General features: G+C 37.1%; 1 protein-coding gene and 1 long non-coding RNA gene across 2 annotated transcripts in view; one reads left to right on the forward strand and one right to left on the reverse strand.

Moving 5' to 3' along the window:
- The first annotated feature begins 1,558 nt into the window (after positions 1–1,558).
- LOC127582947 (zinc finger protein 281-like) lies at positions 1,559–25,541 on the forward strand. Its single transcript, XM_052038603.1, has 7 exons — positions 1,559–1,741; positions 6,472–6,869; positions 10,810–10,935; positions 13,473–13,593; positions 13,795–13,878; positions 14,047–14,165; positions 15,743–25,541. Exons 2-7 carry the CDS (start codon positions 6,516–6,518, stop codon positions 17,300–17,302), a joined length of 2,364 nt encoding a protein of 787 aa, XP_051894563.1. The 5' UTR covers positions 1,559–1,741; positions 6,472–6,515; the 3' UTR covers positions 17,303–25,541.
- Positions 13,473–26,475, reverse strand: part of LOC127582948 (uncharacterized) — a 32,008-nt gene continuing 19,005 nt past the window's right edge. The window contains exons 2-3 of the long non-coding RNA XR_007958190.1: positions 20,688–20,734; positions 13,473–13,590 (exon numbers count right to left, since the gene is read on the reverse strand). This is a non-coding gene — a long non-coding RNA (uncharacterized LOC127582948). The remainder of the gene's footprint in view (positions 13,591–20,687; positions 20,735–26,475) is intronic.

Below are 26,475 nucleotides of genomic sequence, written 5' to 3' on the forward strand. Positions count from 1 at the left end.
CTAAGCACCAATAACAAATAAACATGAACCGTACAGAGCTGATGAAGTAACAATTGGATACTATATTAGGAACACTTAATCTTTCTCTTTTGAAGATCACACCTTCCTTGATTGCATTGTTCAGGAAAATGTGCATTAAACAAAATGCACCAATATGTGACTTGGTTTCTTTTTGTTCTGATTCTGTTCTTTTTTGTAAAAATTGTAGATATTTTATGTTTAATTTATGTTTTACTTGTGAATGTTTAATTTGTGGTTTTCTTATTTACCTGATGCTATGTGCCTGTGATGCTGCTGCAAGTAAGATTTTCATTGCACCTGTCCTTACATGTACTTGTGCAAATGACAACTTTGACTTTGATATGGGAATTTTGGAAGTTTTTGTTCGAAAGAAATAAAAATGCCTTGATCTCCTATGTGTCATCATGATCAAGAGCCTCAACCTGAAACGTCGACTTTCCGTTTCCCTACATAGGTGCTGCCTGACCCTCAGAGTTCCTCCAGCATCTTGTGTGTTGCTGATGATCAGCATGTTCAGTGGTACACCAGAGCAACAAACAATCTGCTGGAAGAACTCAGCGGCTTGAGCAACATCTGATCATAGAACAGTACAGCACAGGAACAGGCCCTTCGGCCCACGATGTTGTGCCGAACTAAACTAGTAATTAAAAGCCTAACTAAACTAATCACTTCTGCTACACGTCCATATCCTTCCATTCTCTGCATATTCATCTGCCTATCCAAGAGCCTCTTAAATGCCTCTATTGTACTTGCCTCCACTACAACCCCTGGCAGCACATTCCAAGCACCCACCACTCTCTGTGTAAAGAAAACTTGCCCCACACATCTCCTTTGAACTTTTCCCCTCTCACCTTAAACGCATGCCCTCAGTATTAGACATTTCAATCCTGGGGAAAAGATACCAGCTGTCCACTTGATCTATGCCCCTCATAATCTTGTAAACTTCCATCAGGCACACACCAAGACAGACATCAAATGCTGCTGGAGGGTCATCAACTAGGTGAAAGACGCCTTTTGGTCTGCCCGAAACTTGTCGGTCTTCCAGCACAGTGAGATGTCCATAAGGGAATGCTACCGACTGGCACAGTCCAAGCTGCAGGAGTACGCGCTGAGGGACGCACTGAAGCTCGTTGCAGCCAATGCAAAGGCTCTGTGGGGAAGGACCACAGTTTAGCCTCCTTCCACTACCGCACATGGAGGGTGGGCAAGCCCTTCAAACAATGAAAGGGTGTATCACCCCAGGGTACCACATAAGTGGCAATGGTGCTATGATTTTAAAAAATAAGTTAACACTACTGAATGCAATGACCATGAACGTAAAAGTTTTGCATTGTTTCTTCTCTTATTATGAATAAAATTTGAAATAAAAAAATTCTATCAGCCTCTTTTATATCCTATCAGACAGAACAGGCATCAGATGCTGCTTGACCTGCTGAGTTCCTCCAGCAGATTATTTGCTGCTGCAGGTCCCGGCATCTGCGTCTCCGCTGCTGCAGCGCATTGAGTTACAGAAGAACTCTGCGCATGCGTAGTTCGCGGGGTAAGGGCGGGAGTTCGGCAAAGCTCGGCTCCGCTCGGCTCTTCTCGTGGTTGTCCCCATCCGAGCTCCCGTATTACCCGGCGTGCAGCTTGAGGCAAGATGGAGGAGCCGAGCGGCTGAGGGATGTTGACAAACTAGAGACCGAATCGGGCCTTAAATCGGGGGGAGCGGCGATGCGAGGTAGGCGGAGGGGGTGGCAGGGCAGCTTCCCTCCGCCGGGCGGCCGGCGATGGCGGCGCGGGGGACCCGAGCGCGGGGCCCGAGAGTCGGCCGGCAGCGGCGGCGGACAAAGCGGCCTGGAGCTCGGCGGAGAGTCCCCGGTCCTCCCCGGGAGCCACGCCGGGTGCCGCGCACACCAGCCCGGGAGGGAACCCGGCCCCGCGGCCGCCTCTTTCCCGCCCCCCCCCCAATCGGCTTAACTTCAACCGACCCACCCTGGAAGTTTTAAAAAAACGGGCCCGTGCCTCTTTAAGAAAATTCCGTTTTCATTTCCAGCTCATATTTTCGGATAAATATTTAAAGTAACAAGTGTAACCATTAAAATGAAGTGCAAAAAAATTAATTTTTTGCCCTGATTAAGATTTTTTTAACAGGTAATTTTCCCTGTCAATCTGCTATGGGTAAATTAAAAGCACGCCAGTTACCATTCAAATCCTGCACACCTGAAGGGAAGTTGGTTTTTATTCAAAATGCTCCTTTTTTAAAATAATGCACCTATCAGGGATATTGCTGTTGGAATGGTGTGTCCAAGGAGAGCCTATGGACAGTTGGTGTAACTATCACAGAGAATACTCTCCCAGCAGCTCCATAGAAAACAATGGGAATCAGATTAGTGAGTGCTGATCTTGGGATGTTCCATCAGCTGGAATTATTCGGTCTGGCTATAGTTGAGCTAGTTGTGTTCTGTGTAGTTGTTACAGGACATAGGAATGCTCGCTGTTGATTATGTCAGTAAAATGACCTCACAAGATGCTGCTTTGGAGTATCTCTGTTGGTGAAAAAAGCAATGTGATATATTCTTTTTGTAAAATGAAGCAAATTTCTAATTACTTTCTTTAAATAGATTATCTATATTGCATTCCAAAAATATTCTTAGTCTTCTTTCTGTTTGATAAACCCTGTTCTTGTCAATTTTAGTCTCTTAACCTTACTGCTTGAGGTCCAAAATGAATGCAAGATTAATAACTGCAGTTCTGAATCAGAAGAGCCTGAAATCTAACTATCAAAAGTACAATATTGCAGGTTTCATTGTTGGATCTTTCTCAATTCATACTTCAGATTGTACTTGGTTGAGAACAAATTGATACATTGTATAAAATGCCAAATGTTAAACTTTTTGATGGTATTGGACTACATATGTCATGAATCATAATCAGTACAGCAAAAGACACTTGTAATGCTTAGTTTTGCCTTGTTCCTTTGTTTTAAATGTAAAACTAAATCTAGGAACTGCATAATTCTAGAAAACTGAGGTAAAGATTGGAAAACTCATGTTCCCGATTAGAAAAACAGTTTCCTGATTTTTGTCCTGCTCCAGCCTGGCTTTTGGGTTATTTTAGAGCACACATTATTACTTAACGTGGGACTTTTCTGGGGTATTTACTGAAATTGATGTCACGAGACAGCTTTGAAGAAGAGAACATTCCCATTCTATTTTCTTTTATGGGAGAAGTATTTTGTACTGAAAATGCTTTCTCATCCCCACATTCTTTTCTGTATCTAATCACTGACAAAGGACATTGTGTATAAAACGTGATTGGATACCTTCACTGAACAGTATTTTGAAAGTGCAGAACCAGGGGAGGACCTCTGTTACTGCAGGAGATGTGCCTTCCCTGTAGCTCTTTACTACTTCCTTTAGTTCTTTTGGTGATCATGAGAGCTGATCTATTTCAACAGATTTTATTTCTCAGGGAAAGCACGGTATACCTCAGACCATAGCATATAATAACACAAAAGGTTTAACATTTAAAATGTAATGGTGGGAAATAAAATCAAAACTTGAAATCATTGTGCCTTTAATGGAGCAAAATAATCCATGAATAGCATATAAACTTTTGCTTAAATTTCATTAATTGGGAATAAATAATTAATTTATTGTTAGTGTCATAGAATTATACAGCACAGAAAAAGCCCATCATGCCGACCTTGTTAGGAAGTTTACTTTGGAGATTTAATGAGACCAAAATTTCGATGTGTATTAGAATATCCTTAACTATCTAGCTGATGCACCTCTATTGATCCCATTTACATGGAACACACCTAAATCTGACTGTACAATCACATTACCCATGTCAGTAGACTAGATTTTGTGAGTAGTGACAGACAAAATGCACAGGTCTTTCATTACAGAAATTTGTCCACATACCATGGACTTTTGCACTGGAACATATGGTGTTTTAGAAATCCAAAACTCCACTGGATCTACAGGTGGTGTCCTCCACTGGAAATTTGAGACTTGTGTGCACAGGCAAGCGACTGTTTATATCCTTAAGCAATTGGATTGAAGGATCTTATTGAAGCAGGAAGTGTAAATTAGAATATTTATTTAATATCTAGACATGGCCAGAAAGCAAAATGTAGAAAGGGGAAAGAAAAGTTTAAAATAAATGTTTTTAAGTCTTCAATGCTTAAAATTGGTAAGAATGAGGCTCCAAACTTGTTAAAGTTTTCAGTACCAAAGAGGTTTTGCAGTGATGAGACTTGCTTGTTAACTACTTGTTTTGTTCTTGAATAGAAAAGTCCTAGCTGTGTCCATAGTGTTATGGAAATCAGTCACTAAAGTAGTCCATACATCATGTGCATTTGTATATTTGACTGCCAAATTTCTTGGCAGTATCCCATTAGAACTAATGGTATCTTGATCAACTTCCTCACTTGTGTTAATTTGCCTGTGTGATTTGTTCCTTAATAATTCTGAGCAGTGATTGTTTATTTTACCCACAGAATCTGGACATTTTATTTTACAAGCAAAAGTATACAATTATAGAAGTGTTTATCCACTTCCTAGTACTGCAATTCAGGTTCCACGTTGATTTGTAGCAACAGCTCACACTTATTTTTTTTGCAGATTCAACTTAATCTTGTAAATGTTCAGTAACTAGTACGAGCTCTTATATAAACTGCAGGTCTTTAATATAATAAAAGATATAGCAAAACTGTGACCAAGTCCTGGAATTTTCATCATGAAACTTGATCAAATACTCAACTTTAGTGTGAATAGTCAGGTACGGAGTTAGTCCAACAGTGGGCCACTTCCTGTAAATTGACATAAGAGCAATGTTCATGCCAGATGAGCTAGCCTGAGGATGGAAAATAGTTGACTGCAGCAATTGAAATGATGCCATAAAATAAAATTTGAGATGAATGCTATTGAGCAGATTTAGAGACAAAAGAGCTGCGTGTAGAAAGTCATAATCTTCAAATAAGCACTACATTTAAAATATCATTATGAATTTCTAAGGAAAAGAATGTGCTTATTTAGAGGAGTGCTCCCTTTATCATGCCCAACACTATGCCTTAGCTTCAACTCATTCTTCAGCAGATTAGCCCATATTACATCTGTAAAAAAAAAGTTTTTTTTTCCCATTCCCCATCCTTCAATTTTGTTTAAAGTAAATTCCCAATTTGTGTTAAATCAGGGACAGTTTTATTTTGTATGCTCATACATACTGAACTCTAAATTGAGAATGGTCAAGATTGGTTTATATGGCATACTTAATATGAATTCTGCATTCCATTGGCATAATTTATATTATCAAACATTAAGCCTGCAATACATTAATGGCTTCAAGTGAAAAATGTGTGGGAATTATTGAAATGTTGTGCTGAGGGTAAAAAGAGAAAACCATCAGGACTTCCATCATGTCACACTTCAAACTGACTTATTTCCTTATTGAGTAATATTAATCAAGTCCACAGGGATGTTTGAAACTGCTTACACTATGTCTTATCAACAAAAGTTAATGCAATGTATTGGGGGAAGTTGCATGAGGTATAAGAAATAACATAAAGATAGAAATTAGACCTATTTTGAGGAGATTCTCCATTACATAAATCAATAAAGGTATTGTAGTATTCGATAAACAGTTGTAGCTTCTATTAGTGATTTTTATTTTGTAGGAAGCTGTCAGTAATGCAATCCCTGAATTAATTTTGAAGTACATTTTCTCTTGTTTGTAATTTTTCCTTAGAGGTTCAATATCTATTGTTTCATCTTTCAGGAGCCTTAATAAGAGCATATTAATCTTTTGAACATACCCTTTTAGTTATGAGAGAGAGAGAGAGAGAGAAGGCTAACATGAGAAGTGGCAGTGGCATGTGCTGAAATTGTGGGGGGAAAAAGCTGATTTTCTTAGAATAAAAGTTAGGTAACCATTGCTTGTAAAGTAATCCCTACTTTGTCTGACAGTCACGATCTTCTGCTGAAATGCTGTGTTTTTCATTATTTGGTAAATAATTTGACCAAGTGAAAGTTCAGTTCCAAAAGCTAAGTATGAACGTTGAGCCCTACCAACTTTCTTGTACTTCATTAAAACAATGAATAAGAATCTGTTACTAGGTAACTGTAAACTGCATGATTATGATGTCATAGGCATCAAGAGCAAAGTTTTGAGTGGCTTATGAAAGGAACTTGCTCCCGCAGCTATACCTCTCCATCTAGGATGGCATTTTAATTTAATTTTATGGATAAAAGGTTCCAAGCTTCTGTTACTGTCCTCAATATTGACATCCTCCTGTGCCATTGTATTAGGATATCAGTTATCCATGCAATATAAATGATAGCAGTGGTTGCTTTGGCTATCAAACTGCATTTAAAATTTGTCTGTAATCCTTTCAGTAACAGGCGTATAACGTTGTAGACTTTGCTGTTTCATATGTCTAATATTTTTGTCTTCTCATTACTTTAGGAGTGTGCTGTCAATCTGGCTTTGAATAATTTTAGACCTACATCATGAGCATTGTTCACGACAAATTAGGTAACGAATTCCTCAGGAACGGTGGGATGGAACCAAACTTTTCTTCTGGCATGATCATGTTCAGTCACCTCCCACCAATCACAAATTTTTCCAGCCTCGCTGCTCATTCTGTCACACCATCTGTACCTCAGGATTTGATCCTCAAAAAAGATCCTGATGCTCCAGCAGAAAAGTACCCATCAGAATATGTGCAGCCCATCTCGGATGTTAAAGAGAAAAAGTTCTCCGCGCATGATGGATTTTTATTTTTTAAGAATAAGCTTCTTGAGGAAGAGGAGATGGGCAGGGGACAGAACATCTTGACCCACAACCTAACTCATACTGGTGTAGTAAGTATGTTTTTCATTCAAAGTCTTGCATAGCTTGATAGTTGCACGTCGTTATGGAATTTAATCAGTTAATTTACTACTTGCGCAATGTAGCAATAATGAAAGTCCATCGTTGGCCTAGACAGAACTTTCTAAGCAGTAATACTTTGAACAGACCATTTAAATTTACTTTCCTCAGTTTTATCCCTTTATTACTTGAAGTCAATACCTCCATCATTATATGATTCCACATGCTGATAACTCTTGAGCCCATTCACACTAGCAGTAGTGCTCTTTTAGTGGATTGCACAGGTTGGGATCATAGTTGCCATTCAGTGGTATGCTATATGATGCATTCATCTGTAGAATCATTGGAATGTCCCTTAACTCGTTAATTTAGGTTTGTTTTTGATCTTTTTTCTCCCTTAATGTGGTGGTAAGAGGTGAAACACATTTTCTATTTTGACATTCCATTTTGCTATCAAACATGCACAGGTCAAATAGTTATCGATACTTTGACTCAATAATATACTGTAACTTCACTCTCTGAAGAACAGTCCTACCAGGCTGTATCAACATTGACATTTTGTGCAAGATGTCCCTCGAGGAGATGGGCTGTGTCATGGCCGTGTGAAATTGATTACTTTTGCAAATTCAATATTTTCCATATATTGGATATGGTAGTATAATGATTATGGTTCTGGACTAACAATGAAGAACTTTGAGTTCAAATGCAACAGTAACAAATCATGTATTAATCTCAGTAAAGAAAGAGACTCTGCTACCCTTACAATGTATAAATGAGTGATAATCTACATCTCCCCCGTTCAATTTTTTTTATTCATTTGTTCCTGGCATGAAGGAATCATGAGGAGTGTATCAGTTATTATCTATTCCTGGTATCCCTGAAGGCAGTCTAATGTGAGACTGGATTCCTTTGTTTCGTAGTATTTGACTAGTGCACTAAACAATTAGGGATGGGTGATATGTGCTGCTATGTTAAGCATCTGCATCTCAGGGACAAACGTAGTTCAATAAAGCATTCTTTAGCACTGCAGCATAAGCTTAATAAGTTCAAGGCAAAATCTTATGATGTGAACACAGCTCCTGCTCTCGCATTATATAAAATCATAACTGAAGTTCTTTGCCCGTTGTCTCTGAACATTTGGAACAGCTTGACCAAATACCCTACTGGACTGACAGCACATCAAGCGTTCAGTAAGCTTTCTGATTTGACAGGTTTTTTGGAATCATATAACATGGAAAGGTCATAGAGAAATACAACACAAAGTCGGGCCTTTTGGCCCACCAAGCATATGCCAACATTCAACCACTCATTTATGCTCATGCTACATTAATGCCATTTTTATTTTCCTCATATTCCCATCAACTCCCTCCTACACACAATATGGGCAATTTACAGTGGCCAGTCAATTTACCACCCACACTACTTTGAGATTTGGGAGGAAACCGGAGCAGCGGGAGGAAATCTGTGGGATCATAGTGAGAATATGCAAATTCCATAGAGACAGCACCTTGGGTCAGGCAGCGGCCCCACTGGCTGCACCACTGTGCTGCCCACGAGAGAGGCTACTTGTGCCTATCCTTTAAAATATCTAGCTTGCCATGCTTTATCTTTTCCTGCACCCTTACAAATATTCCCTTTCAAGTCAGCACCGAATATGATTTTAAAGGTTGACACCACGCTTTTAGGAAGTGCACTTCAGATTATCACATCTTGTTGTACAAAATATATTTTTACTATATTTCTTCCATTTGTTCTGATTCCCTGAGCTCAGTCTACATATATGAAAAGTGCGAGTTTTTTTTTAACCAAACATTTATTATGAGCATTACACCATTATCTTGCAGGTGGACTCACTCTTTACAATTGGCCGACCAGCTACTTTATCCAGACTCTGTCCTGATATTTGAAAGGTGTCCTTATTCGATCATAGTCTTCCATTCCCAACAACAGCTTTTTCCATGAGTAAATTCAAAATGGAAATTTTCTTGTGATGATTGCAGGCATGGGGGAATGGTGTTCTTTTAAATAAGTTGTTTGTAATTTCATGATGTTCTGTATATAATAATGTTTTTCTTGTATACAATAAGAAAGAACTTGTATTTATAAAGCACATGTCACAGTCCTTGGTGTAAAACGCTTGGGAGATGTTTTAACTTAGAACATTGCAATAACCAGTTTGTTCACCTCGAGGTCCCAGAAACGGTGTTTAGGTACATGATCAGGTCATATGTTTATTTGACGTTGGGTTGATGTGGCTCTACTTAGTTCCTGGTGTTATTTCAGTTTTCCAAATTTATATGAAGTGATGATCAGTAATCTTGTATTGTCTTCATTCTTTGAAATATTGTCCCACTGGAACTAGAAACATTTTCCCTTGATCAGAGGTCAATGAATTCTTTGATTCTCTCCACAAATTCAGTCTGACCTACTGAGAACTTCCTGAGTTTTGTTTTTATATTTTAACATTTATTGTAGTTTTCCCGTTTCTCTCCCCTCCCTGCTCTCAAGGCCCTGGTCCATGTTGAATTACAATTACATTGCACCAGGCATCTCTTCATACACTGCTGTGACTTGCAGGTATTGAAAGTATCACTGCCAAGCTGTTGTGTCACTCCAACTGTCACTGTACTAGGCTGTCCAGCAGTGGTGACTGAATAACAGTCAGGGCTTGGAGCTCCAGTAAGTTTGGTTTTGCCAATAGAAAGTGGGGAAAAATTATTTTGGTTTATGCCATTCTTCAGATCTTATTCCAAATGAATAGTTATTGACCCCTGACTTATATATGAGGATTATTACTCAAACTGTTCTCAAGACTGGGATTCAAAATCTGCTGTAGTCCTACACTTGCCAACTGTGCTACTTGAAAGTTAATTTGATAAATATCCAGTCTAAATTTTCAATTGCTGTGCTATTTCTGAATTGGTAATTTAGTGCATTTTAACAGTGGAGGTCACAAAGGAAAAGAGTACTTCAACCCACGAAAAGACTTGCTAAATCTATTCATTCTTTGCTGCCTTTTAGTCTATTTCAGGACCAAAATGACCTGATCAGGAAGTTACTGTGCATGTCGTACATTGTGTTTTATTTAAATTGAAATTTCCATTAATTTACATTTTAAGTGAATTGTTATTCAGATGCAAGCCAGTGACAGTATAGGTGATATTCTTTTGGGTTTTTGTCTAACTAAGTATGTTTTGACAAAATTTTGTTAAAATAACCAAAATAACAAATTACACCCTAAATATCTGAAAACCAAATGACTATAGTATGTCATTGTAATGCAATTATTCCAGTTCATATCCCCAGTTTTTCCCCTGCAGTAAATTCCAGGTTTGATTATGGCTGTTTAAAGAAGGAATTCACAGTATGCTAACTACGTTTTCTTTAATGAGATAAATAGGACCAATGACTCCTTACTACTTGCGACCCCTGCATTACCAGGGGGGATTGCATTCCGAGAAAACAGGCCATATCGTGATTTTCCATAATGAAAAGCTGTGTCATCTGCACATGCCTCAAGGAAAGCAAGTTGGAAAAAAATTGTGTTTATTTACCTTTTTCACACAAATTCCGTGAGAGTGAAGTTTATTCAGTATTTCAAGTTTTTTAGTAGTGATTTGTGAATTCGGTAAGGGCGAATTTCTGTGACCCAAACAGCTGTAATGCGGGGATTGCTTCTACTTGTACAGTTCTGTTCTGGGGTTCTGTGGCATGGAGGCATGTCAAAGGAAGGGAGAAAAGAAATGCCTTTAACTAGAAAATGATTAAAAACAAACTTTGCAACTGCTGTTTCTCAGTGCAGGAATAAATTGGTATCTAACTGATGTAATTGTTGAATTGTTCTGTATTTTCAATATTTTCTTTGAAAAATTGTATTCTTGGGCTTGGCCTGGAGAACAGAAATTAACAATTTCTTATTTTAAATTCTTCTAGTCACAAGTCAGATATGAAAAAGATTACCTCACTGTTCCAAAACAAGGGACTGTTAAGAGGGCAAAGAAACAAAATTCCCAATCTCAGGATACGAAACCCAAGCGGAAACGAAGTGAAACGTCCAAGGTAGGTTTTCTGTCAGTGCATTGATTACCCAAAGGTGGCTCAGAAATTGTAGTCAGTTATATTCTCAAAATCACTTGAAATGCCATTATCGCCTTTTCAATTATGAGCTAACTACCTACTGATTTCAACAGGTTTTATTAATGATTTTGGAACTTAACTGGGTAGCTATTAAATTTAAGGTACTTGGGAACCCCTAGTTGAACATTATACCACGATGATTAATCAGAGTTCCTGCACACAAAATTTACCCAATAAGATAAGTAAGCTTGTAGTTGAAAAGGTGGTAACGGAATTTCAGATTACAATTTCAAAGCAATTTTAGCATTTTGTTTCACTGTTGATTGCTGGCAAAATAAAGTTTGTCTGGAGGAGTTGAGTTCAGCCATGACCTGAGCCCATGAACACATGCACGTCTGTTGATGCTTTTTTGCTGGCAACCCCTGAAATGTAAAACTTGTGAAGGTTGTGGCAAAACAAAATGCTCAAAGTCTTGAAATGATTCCAAATCTGTTGAATTTAATTTGTGAATTTTTTTGTAATAGTGACTGTTATGTGCTCGATTTTGCATATAGGAACAGCAGCACCTCATTTCCCCTCTAAACACACACCCATCCCAATTCAGAAATATTTTGCTTATTCGTTATCGCTAGGACAGCAATGTCTCGTAAAACACCACTCTGGAAATGCTGTGGTTCACAAAGCCAACTTGCTGCTACCTTCTCAGCAGCAAGTGGGGTGGGGCAAGTACATCTTCGTCACAAGATGAATTAAAGAATCAATTAGTGGGTTTAAGATGCAACAATCTGGATCCCACACCACTGCCACAGTTTAGTTGTTAATTGTTGAAGTATTTGAGTAACACTGAGTATGAGAGTGGGACACAAAATAGGTGTTTAAGTGGTGTTTACGTGACTCATTTGTGATCAATGGCACTTGTCTAATCTTAAAAAAATTAGTACTAGTCTTACAATGTACCAGTTCTCAAACTGTTGCCAGCACTTGTCATTGTAGCTGTAACACCATTTTACCAGGAAGGTAATTTTGTACTGCCCACAAACCATTTTCAAAATATTTTCTTAATATTCTCTCTTGTTCATCTTGACAGACCCTGTCTCTTTGTAGGTTGCTCTTCATTGATATTTATAATTCTAGATGAAGTATAATGTCAGCAAGTGTATATAAAGACAGGCATGTGAACATATGCTCTTTAACACAATCATGATCAGCCTGTTAAAAGGGGATTTTCTTTTATATTAAACATTGCAGACATATAATCCGAAAGTATCTGTAATTTCCATGACTGGCTTGAATCAAACAAGATTTCTTGACAACTATTTTAAATCTACAGTCTGCAAACAAAAATGTTCCTGAACAATCTTCATTTGAGTTAATCGTAATAGTGCTTGTATACAAGATAAGAAATTTATTTATTAGTCACATGTACATTGAAACACACAGTGAAATGCATCTTTTTGCATTACTGAGAATGTGCTGGGGGCAGCCCACAAGTGTCACCACTCTTCTGGCGCTAACATAGCATGCCTACAGCTCCTAACCTGTACGTCTTTGGAATGTGGGAGGAAACCAGAGCACCCGGAGGAAACCCATGCAGACACACGGGGAGAACGTACAAACTCCTTACAGACAGTGGCAGAAATTGAACTCAGGTTGCTGGCGCTGTAATAGTGTTACCCTAACCGCTGCACTACCGTGCCACCCCCTGCACTACTGTGTAGTGTATCTTTGTATTTTCACTGCTAAAATCTGGCTAACATATTCTATTAAAAAAACTATCGAATGCTTATTTCACGAAAAAAAATGAAAATTTGATTGGGAAATGAAGCAAAGTGAGCATTCACAACTTTTAGGAGAATTTTGCCTTGTTTTGGATGCATTATGTTTTAGAGATTTACTTGAAAATTATCACATTTGGAATCAACATTGGGTGATACCTTTGTATCCATTAACCATGCACTTGTTAACCATACTTATGTATATATGTATTTAGTTTTGCTGCTCTGTTCACTTCCCATTATACACTTTATATTCACCCCATCGGTGGCTATTATTACAACATGACAAATTTAGATGGTCAATTTTCATGATACATATGTAGACCTAGGAATTTAAAATAAAAAGCAGAAATGGGGACAATGCATGATTTCACAATCTCAAAATGAATTATGTCTGTACATACTGGTTCAATTATTCCTTTCATCAAAAGGTTGCACATTATTTAGGCTTGTTGCATTGCAACATTTTCTGCATTTCAAAAGTTCTGAGTTGGATATAAAACCTTTTGAGATGCTCTGAAAGTATGGAAGTCACATGCAGATCTTTTTGAGTCTTTCTCATGTGCAATGACTTAGCAAGTTGACCGGTAATCTACCTTCTATTGGAGAAAGACTAGTGTTTTAAAATTACTGAAAATAAAATTGGCATTGTCACTTGATGTTAAATTGCCATCAGTGCATCTAAATAGACTTTTAATCTCACTGTGATATTCAGCTTTACTTGTAAATTCTTTTCCTTTGTAGTCTTCAGCAGGTGGAGATGGTACCAATCTTTTACATGGTCCGAAGGTTCACATATGTGAGCATTGCTGTGCCTCCTTTCGTAGTTCTTACCACCTTCGTCGCCACGTCCTCATTCACACTGGTAAGGAATAAAAAAGATAGTACTGAAAATGAGCTATAAATTTTCCCACTTTGTTCAGTGTTGTTTCTTATGTTCTTCAGAGTTGAGGCTTTGGTACTATGCTTAGTATTATTTATTGTTTTTTCTCTAATTGAGCTTCTGAATCATTTCAAGTAGTTTGACCCATTAGCTTGTGTTTGAGAAATAATTTTATACTTGTAGGTGAACGGCCTTTCCAATGTAGCCAGTGTAATATGTGCTTCATTCAGAAGTATCTCCTTCAGAGGCATGAGAAGATCCACAGTGGTATGTACACAGATTACATTGGCATCTTTTTTAACCTATTTCAGTGCTTTTTATTTTTCTTGGTATTTGTTTGAAAAAAAACTTGCTGTCCTAATGCAATACACTAAATGCAATATGCACTTGCTAATTATCCTTTTGAAGTAAAGCTAATGTATATGTTCCTTGAAGGAGAGAAGCCGTTCTGTTGTGATCAGTGTAATATGAGATTCATCCAGAAATATCACATGGAAAGACATAAACGGACACACAGTGGAGAAAAGCCTTATCAGTGCCACACTTGCCAACAGGTATAGCTGTCAACTTTAGAAAGCACTTCTTGTGTATGGAAAAGATGTAGAATGCAAATGGAAAATTACACATGTCAAATTAAAAAAAAGTTTTGCTGGGATGGGGGAGGAGTGGGTGTGGAGCTGTATACTGTCTGAGCCCGCTCTATAGCAAGAAGAAAAAGCAGTATTTCAACATGTTATTAATTTTGAGAAAAGGGGTGATTGTTGAAAGTCAGGAAATATACATTTTGTATTTGACTTATCAGTAAATGATCTCTTTTCTCAGATCAATGCTGTCCATGCATTCTGACCTAAATAGGAAAGAATATAGAGAGAGCCAATTATGGTAGACCCTCTGAACCCTAAACATAGCCCAAAGATGTTTAATTCTTTTCATGCCCAATCTTACCAGCCATTACTGGAAATGCATTGTCAAACATAAAGCACTTGCTCACTCAATGCAGCACAGAAGAGACCCCAATCCAAATTTTAAAACTTAATTGCCATGCAAAAGCTTTCTTTTGCTTCTCTCTCCTCATCTCTTAAAATCATTGGCAATATATCCCAGAGATTTCCTGAGACTAACTCACATTTCCACAGATTTGATTTCAGCAGCATCTTTTTTTCCTGCGCCTGGCTGGATGCACTGGTGACGAGCAATCCTTCACCCTGAGAGAAATTGCTTCAATCCACCTACACACTGGCAGGGTGCTCGGCACCAAACCTGAGAGACTCTTCTTATATCTGTTCTAATCAGCTCATGTTGGGTTGTGTCGCTCTGGACCAAATCTGACATGAAGCTTCCTATTCTGCTTTAGTAACTCATCAGAATAAACTAATTGACCTGTTTACAACTTAATCATAAGCTGTTTTGTCAAATGACGGGCAGATTCTATTGCTGTTTACCTCCCTTGAGGTCTCTCAGTTTGAGGCTTAGTAGCAGAACTGGAGTCCTGCGTGATGACACATTTGAGAAAGTAAAACTTGAATTAATATTACCCTAATGACAAAATAATCTGTTTCTGTCATGTTGTAGGGTATTTACTGTTGAGACATTGGGGATGATTCCCCTGCTTTTCTTTTGAAAGAGCCCTGGAGTTTATATCCACTTGAGAGGGAAACAGGACTGTGGTTCAATGCCTCTTTTGAAAGAGAGCAGCAGCAAAAGTGCAGCATGCCTTCAGCACTACATTGAAATATCAGCTCAATTCTGTAGAACAGTGTTTGAACCCACAACCTGTTGACTCAGATGTGCTGACAATGGAACCACAATGAGACCACATTTTGTAAAACCAACTAAAATTAAAATGTTAGCAACTATTTTCTCTAAACTGTAAGTAGTCTCTTTTCCCCTTCGTTTTTCATTTCCCTGTCCTCCTCCCATGTGCTTTATAGTTTTGTAGAATTTATATTGAACTAAGTTACTCTTTCTCAGAGCAAGTAATAATTACCCCTTGACCATTAATTTATAATGAAATATTTGAGAGAGCACAGGTGATTGTGTGAAACAGAAACTCCTGTTTTTGTTCAAGTCAATTCGTTATTGGTGCTTATCCATGTATGTGCACATAAGATACGATTTTTTTTGTCTTCAGTATTTTTCCAGAACAGATAGGTTATTAAAGCACAGACGTACATGTGGTGAAGTCCTTGGAAAAAGTGAAAATGGAATGGAACCTGGACCATCTGGTCAAATTGGAAATGGTTGTTTCACTTCATCTCAGGGAACGACAGGAGCACGCAAAAAAGCAAAATCTAAAGCTACATCTCAGGAGACCAAGGACAAGGCAGTCCGTAAAAAGAATAAATCTAACATGTCTGAACTGCAAAGTAGCTTAACCAGCTGCAAAGATAAATTGTCTGTGTATAACATGCATGAATATGCTGTTGAAATGCCAATGGGGTCCTCCAGCATAAAGTTGGGAAGTACAAGTGAAGAGGATTTACAAACAAGAGCACCTAAATTGGTAATTAAAAAAGTAAATCGGAAGAGCCCTCAAAGGACAGGTCTGAACAATGCAGCACATCTTGTTATACCTGCCACGGAGCTGATGAGGCAAAAGTTGATGGCTAATAAACAAGGGACTGTGGAATTGAACAGCAACACCAGCATGGATAATATCGTCTTGCTGCAGAATACAGGCAATAAAACAGAACAGGCTAGTAACTGCAACTATGATGATGCTATGCAGTTTTTTAAGAAAAAAAGATATTTGCAAGCTGCCTCCAGTAACAATGACTATGCAGTGAGTATAGGACAAATGGCATCTCAGCAGTCTGTAATCCAGGCAGCAGTTGCCAGTGTGATGGATAACGAAACCTCACTTACACTGCTGGATTCTTCTCCAATGAATGTGGATGTGAAAGTTTGTCATGAGAAGTCTGGAATTCCAGATGAAGTCCTTCAGAGCCTTTTAGACCAATATTCCCACAAACACGAGGGCCAGCACGATGTTCCTTTTGATATTGCTGACCAACATATGCCAATCCATTCTTCGGGAGAAAATCCAGAGATGCATGAGGAAGCCGTTTGCTCTGAACCACATACGTCTCGTAGTGACAAAACAGGAATGCTCCAAGAATATTCTAAGTACCTCCAGCAAGCTTTAGAAAGAACGAGTCAAGGCGATGGGTTTTCATTAACCCCAGGGATGCAGTTTTGTCCCAGTAGTCTTCCATCAAGTCTCCCCAGCCATAACTTATTCCCTGATAAACAGGCTTACACAACACCTGCACTTGAGTGTGGTTTCAGTCCATCTATTACCTCAGTGTTGCCAACCACCTCACCAAAACCACATTTTGGTTTGTTGGTTGGAAGTTCCCAACCTGGCATTCACTTTCCCAGTACAGAAACTGCTCATCAAAGGCTGACGCCATCTCAGGAGTTGGTTGGGCAGCTGGAACAACAAAAGAACTTGGAGGGTAGCCTGAATCATCAGGTCTATCAGATTGAGAATTTTGCCCAGGCCTTTGGCTCTCAGTTCAAGTCAGGCGGTAGAGTGCCAATGACCTTCAGCAGTGGCACCAGTGAAGAAGCAGGCCACCGAATAAGGACTACAGTTTCTGAATTCTCAGGGTACACTAATTTGTTGTCTGATGCTAATGAGCCAATTAGTACGGGAGCCAAGACTCCGACCAGCCAAAGTTACAGGTAAGGTCATAAGAATGACCAGGCTGGAGGGCCTTGAGTGCTTGATACCATGTTTTTAACCATGTGTAAGCACATTGCCAGTCCAAATGTTTATATATCAGGTTCTGAGAAAAAAATGAAAAAAATTAATGAAGCCCTTCCAATGCAACATTTTACCATTTTGTTTGGTGCATTCAGTCTGTAATCATGTTAGAACAGTTTGTATTAGGAATAAATTTTAAACACAGTGGATAGGCAGAAATTTAACTAAGTCTTGATTTTTTTTTCTCAGTGGATTGGAAAATGTTTTAGCAAAATAGCATGACTTGGATGGGGTTAAATGTTTTTGTGGGATTTGTTTTTTAATTCAACTGTACCATTAATGGAAGAAGCATAGCTGTTAGAACATCAGGGAAATGTTCAACATACAATATTGAAAAATAGAGACATCATTTCTATTGAGCTATGGCTCTTGTTTATAGTACAACTCAGGAAACATGATGCAGTAAGGGGAGATTTCTGTTGAATCAAATTCCACAAGCACTGACTTGAAAGGGGAACAGAACATTGATGTTAGAAAAATTACAGTGTACATCTGTGCATTCAAGCACTTGGTCCCTGAAAACAGCTTTGAAACCACAAGGCATCAGCCTCATTGACTCAAAAGGAATTAATAATTTGACCAATTTCATTTCAGTATAGTAATTAAAAAAAAAAGCTAAAAATTTTTAAAAATTAGGTAGAGCAACACTTTATTTACCTCATTCTACATTTTAAAAGCCGTGAATAGGCAGGTACCAATGCAAGTATCAGTAGTAAAAGTAGCATGAATCAACATTGCGTAAATGTAATAATTCCTGTTGGACGCTATTGTTAATGTTAGCAATGTTTACAGGGAAAAAGAGAACTTTTGTTTTAGAAAATTGTAAAGTACAGGGTGAAAGGATGAAACCACAGTTCTGTACAGTGAAATCTGCAAAGTATATTGAAAAGTTCAGTATGCTAGATCATACTTAAGTCCTTTATACATTTCATAGTGTTGCAAAAGAATAGTGTTATAATTCAGATTTACCCATCAGTTTGATAGGTAACCTGCTAATATAATAGCCATTAAAAGTGTGTGGTAATTTGCTGCTTTGTTTTGAGTTGTAAGACCTTGGAAAAACAAGAAATGGTCACAAGTATCAAATCTAGTTAAACCGACAAATGCCTGGTTGGCCCAGTTGTATATATTCAAAGTAATTTTACTTTGATCCTATATTCCATCCTAAATGCCTGAGGCCGTAATTGATTACAGTACATAAGCTTCGTTATTTATAATTCATAAATAGTTTGTGTAGTTTCAGGAAATTGTCTTGTAAAGTTGCTAACCATTATATTGTATGTTTGGAGAAAGTTGTATTTGACTTGAATTATTTCAAGGGTCAGTTAGAAAATCTCCCTTATCCAGAAAGAACAAATGGAATCCTAGGTAAACTCTGGTTGTGGTTTGTGTGTCTAGAGTCAAGAATATCTCCTCAGGATCTTCAAAATTTCAGACATCAGATGGTGCATTGATCGTAAATTACCTAAGCAACAATAATCATGATCTGAAGCTTTCCCTATTTAATTATCTTAACGTGATGATCTTTTGCCACAACCTGCTCACTTTGCTAACTCAGCCTAATTCTATGACATTTCACCATTAAGCAAGTTTAATCTTTTAAACGAATGCAAACTAAATGGGATATAGGTTACCACCGTTTTTAATTGAGTCAGCACCCTGCCTGTGTTTTGCTGTCGAGTTGGCCTAACATTTTTGATTTGGTCTTTGAAAGAACACGTCATGAAGGAAAAGCTTTGCCCTATAGCCAGTGTAATGAAACTGTCAAAATTAAAGCATTGTAGGACTTCAAATTTGCACAGACAAATTAGGTTCAGATGAAGGAAGCCCAATTAGATGAAACCTATTGTCTTTCCTTTACAGTGACTTTACAGCGAACACTCTTGTTGGTAGCCCATTGCATTTATCTTAGATTCGTGCATCATAACTCTGAATACTTTTGTCCTGCTACTGTGAATTATCTAAAATTATGGCTTTATGTTTCTGTTCTCTGATTTCTGTATGTTACTTCGGTGATCTCTCTTGAGGCTTAAGAGCTCCACATAATCATCTTATTCCTTAAAACAACATCGTATGGCACTATTTAGTGACAACTGATAATTGTTCTTCACTTTAAAACGTTAACTCTTTTGTTCTGGGAAGGTGACTAGATCCAGATTTTATCTTTTAAAATATCATAGCATATTCATTCTCTACAGAATTCTCTGTTGCTTCCTAGCCTTCAGTAATTGCTGCAGCAACTGAAGCTGGGAGGCAACAAAGAAAAAAAAATGACACAAATCCCTGTGTTTAACTGTGCATTGGTCTACCCGAGCAAAGATTACATATGCTTTAAAGTTTTCTTTATCTTCCATGATACTTTGTCAGAAAAAGCTTTTTTGACTAGAATGTTGAACCTATTTTGACTCTATTTCTGTTGTCATCCATGTCCTTCATTTGAAAACCCCAGCTATGTTCTGAGTAAGTGAAGTAAAGAAGGCATGGAGGGGGTGATGAGTGCCGGGGGGAGGGGGCTGTGGTTTATTCCACAATTTTTAATACATTTTTAAACTAACAAAATTGCATTTTGAAAAAATTTGTTTTATTGACTATAAAAATAAGGAGCTAAAGCTGCTAAGACAATGGTATAAAACTAAACTATTCTAAAAGAGATTTGGCTATTTATTGGAAGGGTAGTCGATTTTGAAGGTGTTTGCAGTACGTTTTGAATATAGCCTGTCAACTAAATTTGTAGTAGTCCAACAATGTTGAATGTCTATTAAAATTGACCGAAATGTTACTTTATTTTCTTGCTGTTCGTCGTGTTCAGCTAAACATCAAACTTGCTTTATGTAGAAATTGTGACTTGCAGTAAAATATATCTATAAAAAGCTCCATAAGTTGTTTTGGATGCTTCCCTTGCATTTCAGTTGAACCCTTATTTTCATGACTGCACTGGTGTGTGATTTAAAGGTGACAACAAAGCTTTGTATTTCAAATATTAATGGGTTAAATGAGAAACTTATTTTTTATATACCAAAAATCAAAAGCAAGTATTTCATTTTGAGCAAGAATTGTCACTTCACAATTTCAAACCTAACTTCTATGCTAGAACAGAATTCCATCTTGTGGTTGGGATATCTTTCCCCTACTGATATGCAGTCACTGCTGAATGAAGCTGTAGTTCTATAGGACTAGGGCACTGCAGTCCTGACTTTGCAATGGCAGTAATGAACAGGCCATACTATGAGAGTAGTTGTACAATGACGTCATCCTAACAGTGAGGAAAAAAAAAATCAATATGGTTTTCCAGCTTTGTATGCCCTACCTTATTGTCTTGACATCTTGACTGAAGAAATTTTCCATGGGGCTATTCTAGGATTGAAACAAACCCATTTAAAAATAAATGTTTTGTTAGAATCTAATGAGATTAAATCACTTAAAGTTGCTGTTTATTCTTTCCCCACCATGATGCAAATAGAGAAAACGAAAGAGACCAGTAATGGTTAATTCCATTTTGTTACACACTTATCTCTAAAAATTAATCTCCAAAATAACCTAAATTGATTCCATCATTTATTCTCTGAAGTGAGTACTTCAAATTTTATACCAAATGAAGGATGTCTACAAATCAGTTTTCTGATTTTAGTTGTTGTCCGAAGTGAGATGGGAGTGTTCTTTGTAGTTTAAGGTATTTGTTTTACTTTGACTTCTACTATTGCCTTCGTGATTGCACAGTTCATTGCTTACTAGTTTTAATCTCCAGTTACTTATGTTATCTGATTGAAATTACACAGGCCTGTTCCTAACCCTTTCGTTGTTTTCCCACCAGTTTTGATTATTACCTATTCAAAAACTTGGTTTTGTAATTTTGCCTTCCTTATTTAAGGACACTGTCAATCATTGAATCCAGTGCATAGACTTCACAATACCATAGAGGATGACAGTTACAAAACATTTTCTGATGATTTGTTTTTAAAGTGACCAGAATATATAATCTTTTGCACTCTATTTAGACTGCTTTTGTCAGAACATTCTAAACTAAATCAGATACTGTATATAACTGCTCGATTTCTGTAAAATATCTGTCAAATCTGACTGGATTATCTGTTCTAACAGTTTGGCTAATTGCAAGCTTCCAATAGATTAGGTGAATTTTCTGATATTTTAATATTCATGACAGAGAATACATTGCATCAGAAGAATCTTTCTTCCCGCACCTTCATTTCATTTTAATACTAATGTTTGACACCATAAAACAACTTGCACACACAAAGGAACATATAACCTAAGAGTGTGTGTATGTGTGAGACTATGAATAATGATCTGTAGTCAGTAATATTTTGCATTGAATTTTTGTAAAATGTTCAACTGATAAAATTGAGTTTGGATTTCAGGAACATTCAGATTGTAGTCACACTTAATATAATTTGGTATTTTTGTGTTGTTATATTTTTACCTTCAATTCAAAAGTGAATTGTTAGGATATTTGATTATCAACATAGGGAGTAGGCCTCCTATGACTTCAAAGCAATAATGAATGTGGCACAGTAAATTCCTGTTTCCAGCCTCCGTTGATTAGGATGGAACAAAGTTGATTGTTCCTGCTCTATTAGTACAACAGACCTCTGCTGTTTTTAAAATCACAGACTTTAGAAAGGGTTTTCTTTAGTTCTCATGCTCTGATAACTCCTCCATTGCTCTATGTATTTTATTTACCAAGACTTTGTCAATTTTGTTTAGTTTAAGGGCATTACAGTGTCATTTGCTGCTAGTAACCCAAATCAGGCCGTAGTGCTATCTTGAGTGGTTAAAACCTAGTTATCAAAACGATCACAAGTAATTGTTGATTGTCAGTCAACTGCCCAGTGTTAGAATTCTTTTAAGTATTACTGAAGTGATAACTGTAGCAATAAGTACATTAGGAAGAACAAATTTATTCAGATATAATATGTAGCTGGAAATGTTTATTTCCTCGTAGCTGGCCTAAAATTTATCCCTTCTAAATTCACTGGACCAATTTGTCAGATGTTTTTTGAGCATAATTGTTAAGGTTCAAGTTATTAGAACCAATGTTGTTACTACAATGAATTATTGTATTTCATTCACACATTTTGGGAATAATATGGATGAATTTGGACTTGTAGTAGTTAGTTAGGAAAATACTGGCATTGCCTTGAAGGAAATCTCCTCCAGAAACTGCTGCTAAATTTAGCAGGCAGGTTTTGCAAGGTGAAATCACCACAGATAAAATTAAATCTGTTATTTCCACAGTATTTGATATTAAGCATTCTTGTAAAATACTGGTTGCCTGGAAATTATCCCAGTATGAGATCACTAATCAATTATATTAATATTCAATACAACTGTTTCAATTTTTAAAAAAAAGCTTTTTCAATTATTGGTTTCATCTGAAAGATTTTGTTTCTAAACAGGGAAGACAGTAATGCAGTGTGACTTAAAATAACTTTGTTTTCTGCAAGGTCACTGAACAAACTACATGAATAGCTTCCTAAGTAGCTGAGTTATGTGGGAAATTAACTTTCTTGTTTAAGGCTTTAAAAAGCTAGTGATTAAAATACCATGGTGAAATCAGACTTTGTTTTTAAACCAGTAATTTCATTCAATGTGTAATACTCTCAGAATATTGTATGCGTCTTTTTTTAATGTGTGATAATTAAAGGGGCACTGTGAAACCTGGCCTCCTAGCTACAAGATTCATAATCCGAGAACTTGCAGACAAATGAACCTCGTGGAAGGGCTGTTAGAGAACGAATATTCAAGTTGAAAATTATTTAACACTGTTTATCAGGATGGTTTGTTCTGGCTATCTGGAGCACGAATTTGAGTAAAAGGCAATAAAGTGTGGGCTGCACTCTTTCCTGTGGTTATGTTCATCACTTAGTTTTTAACCTTCATATGGAGCAGATGAATTTTGTTTTAGAATTTGGGATCTGAGAATTTATTTCAGGGTTTAATTTCAAATGAAAGGACACTAGACTTCAAAAAAAATTTTAAATCTGGATGATATTCCACTTCCTGTGTTATTTTAAATCATATTCTCATATTGAAAGCCTTTAATATGGGGTTGCCTTTGTAGCACTGAATAGTTCAGCAAAGGATTCCATTTTTAAATATTCAGAGCTGTCTGTAGTATTTAACTTTTTTCCTTGTGCATTTATTTTAAGAAGACAAATTTGCAAGATTTTAACATTTTAATTATATAGCGTGGTGGTAATAGAGAATTAAGGTCAGCATTCCCTTTCTCACTCTCACAAGCAGTTGAATAATGTTTTGCAGGTTAAGGGGTTAAAGAACACTAATTCTGAAAGAACTCTGAAATTACTGTTAGATTCCTGTTCACATTTGGACCAACTTCATAATGATTTGAGGAAAACCTTTTTTACATCACATCTGGTTTATAAATGCTAGTTGAATTCCTGGAGGTTTCATGGCATGACTATCTACCTCCAACTCTCCACCCAGTCAATTAATCTTCATTTTGTTAGTTGTAAGAATTTGTGGGGGAATAAAAGTAATTAGCCTGATGATTTATTTTTCTCTTGGGTTAGTGTCTGATAGATTCATCTTTAATTCCCGGAAACTTCAGACTGATCCTGGAGAGTTGATGGTCCTGATTGCTCTTGATACCCTAAGAGTTATTTAGTAGTCGTCCTCAAGTCAGGAAAACCCTTGGCAATATGAAAATAACAGTACAGATATTGTTGATAATTAATCCAGGTGGAGATCTATGCAATATTTTTCATAAATGCACCATATTTCTTTCCTACTAAAGATATTTCTCAGATTACAACTTTTAAGATGGCATTAGCAATACCTTGATCTTTACACAGCTGGGTATGTATGAAAGCATGGATACTATGCTGATCTCTTGTGGAGCCACAGATAAACATTGTTTATCAAAAGCCATTACAGTGTATGCCTTGTAAATATTATACATTAATTATTAATACTTTCACCAGAATTCAGATAATGTGAATGTTCATAGGTAGATTTTTTCAAGTGTTGAAACAGCAATTATCAAATTTATTGACTACTTATCCTGTTGTTCTCATGAGGTGTGAAAAAGCTGGAGTCAGTGATTTGTTACACCGAAACAGGGGTTACTTTTTAAGAGCTGAAACAATTTCACAGTAAAATTGCATGCAAAGCAAGACTTTAGTCCATGTTCTCTTCAAACCAGCAAGACAGTACATATGCAGGACAAGTGATTTTTAAATCTCTTAGCTGAAGCACCAACTCATTTGTGTCTATCGTCATCCAGCCTCAATGAATTACTGCATGACCGTCACACTGGCTTATACTCTTCCAACTGTAGAGCCATCACATTGCACTCAGTATCCCAGCCAGAGAGCCTTGCACCCTCAAGGATCCACCGCACCAGTTATGGCATTCCCTTCTACATTGTAACTCTTTTAATAAAAGTTGATAATTACATCAGGAACTCAGTAACAAAATAATATCATTGCACTCTTGTCTATTAACCCAGAAATGGTTGAGGATGCCTCTTTTGCTTGCCACATCAAATCAGTTCATCACACCTTTTCTAAAAGACTCAATAAATGTGCAAGTTTAGATTTCCAAAAAAGAAATTCACATATTGCAGTTAAAGGGAGTAAAGTTTGTTATTTTTGCACATGACTTGTTCTCAACCTGTGTAGAGGTAAAAATATTATGTCATGGACATGAGTGAAGGGAACTGAAGAGGTGAGGGTTCTACAGTAATGGTGTACTTAGAAAGCATGTCACAAAATGGGGATTTAAAGCCACATTTGCAGTATTAAAGCACCAAAAACATTTGCAAAATTTTTTAACCAGGAAAGTCTGTTGTCTCTATTTAAACCATTAGCCTTATATATTAACATACCACATTTACCTCACAATAGCAGTTTTTGTAGAAAGTGTTTAATTGTGCATTTTTTTTTACAAGTTTGTAAGGAAACTGTTTACTTCCACTCATTATGTGAAATATATTTGTATTATGCAAGGACCCTTCTGTTACCATTGAGCAGTGTATCTTATTTACTTCACACTTGATTGAAATTATGTAATGGATTATGTCTTTTACCTTTTTTTCCTGTTTGTATAGATCATGAGATATTTCATGTGAACTTTCTTAATGGTCAATTTAGTGTGTGTGGTGCACCGTTTATGACATCAATAAAATGTTCCTGCCAACCTATCACTTGATTATATTTTATTTTTGAAGTTCATCCCTCAAGTATAGGACACTGATGTTAACAAGGTAGTTTAGTGTATTATACAGTTGTTAGCAGTGAATAGATAAATTCTCAACCAGTAAATGGAAACCTGCCTCAGTGTTCCACCCATCTCATTCACGCATTTGTAGCCTAGTCCAATTTCTCATTCCCAATTATGCATGAGCACAGGCCAACCGTAAATGCACATGGTGGATGTCTTTAAAAGACGAGTCTGTAGTACTCCTTGGGCACAGTGAGCTTAATGTATAAATTGTGTTAGTGGTTTGGGAAGGGGTTCTGGGTTCTGGACACAAAATACCAAACATCTTTTGCTCACCCATGGGATACTTTTGCAAAGTTTAAATGTTTGATCGTTTATTGTTGATTGCTTTTTATATTTAACAAAAACGTTTCAAAATTAGGGAGTTTTTGTTCATTGATATCTTTACCACTCCAGCAGATGCATTTTCTGTGTGGGATCAAGTTCTGATGTTATTATAGGAAATATATTAAGTATAATCTTTATTAAGCCAACAAATTCCATACGTGGATGAGGTGAGAGATGTTAAATAAAGCATAAGCACAATTTGTGCTGAATGACTCCAGCAACTCAGTCAATGTTTCTAAAAGGAAGTACTGTTTAATATGCTACAAATCTACAATTCTATGTTCATGTGGGATAAATACTCTGTGTAATGGCTTATCATCAACCATATTACTTGGTTTTCCCTCCATTTTGACAGTATTTGTGAGCAAAATATTTAAGAAGTATTATCATTTGGATAGTGCCCCTGTGACACATGAGCACACACACAGCTTGCCACAGTGCTGCAAATTGCCTGAGCTCAGTGACTTTCCTCCTGTGACTACTCAAGGTGCAATCCACAAAAAGTA

The sequence above is a fragment of the Pristis pectinata genome, chromosome 25, assembly GCF_009764475.1.
Source record: "Pristis pectinata isolate sPriPec2 chromosome 25, sPriPec2.1.pri, whole genome shotgun sequence".
In the NCBI taxonomy this organism is placed as follows: Eukaryota; Metazoa; Chordata; class Chondrichthyes; order Rhinopristiformes; family Pristidae; genus Pristis; species Pristis pectinata.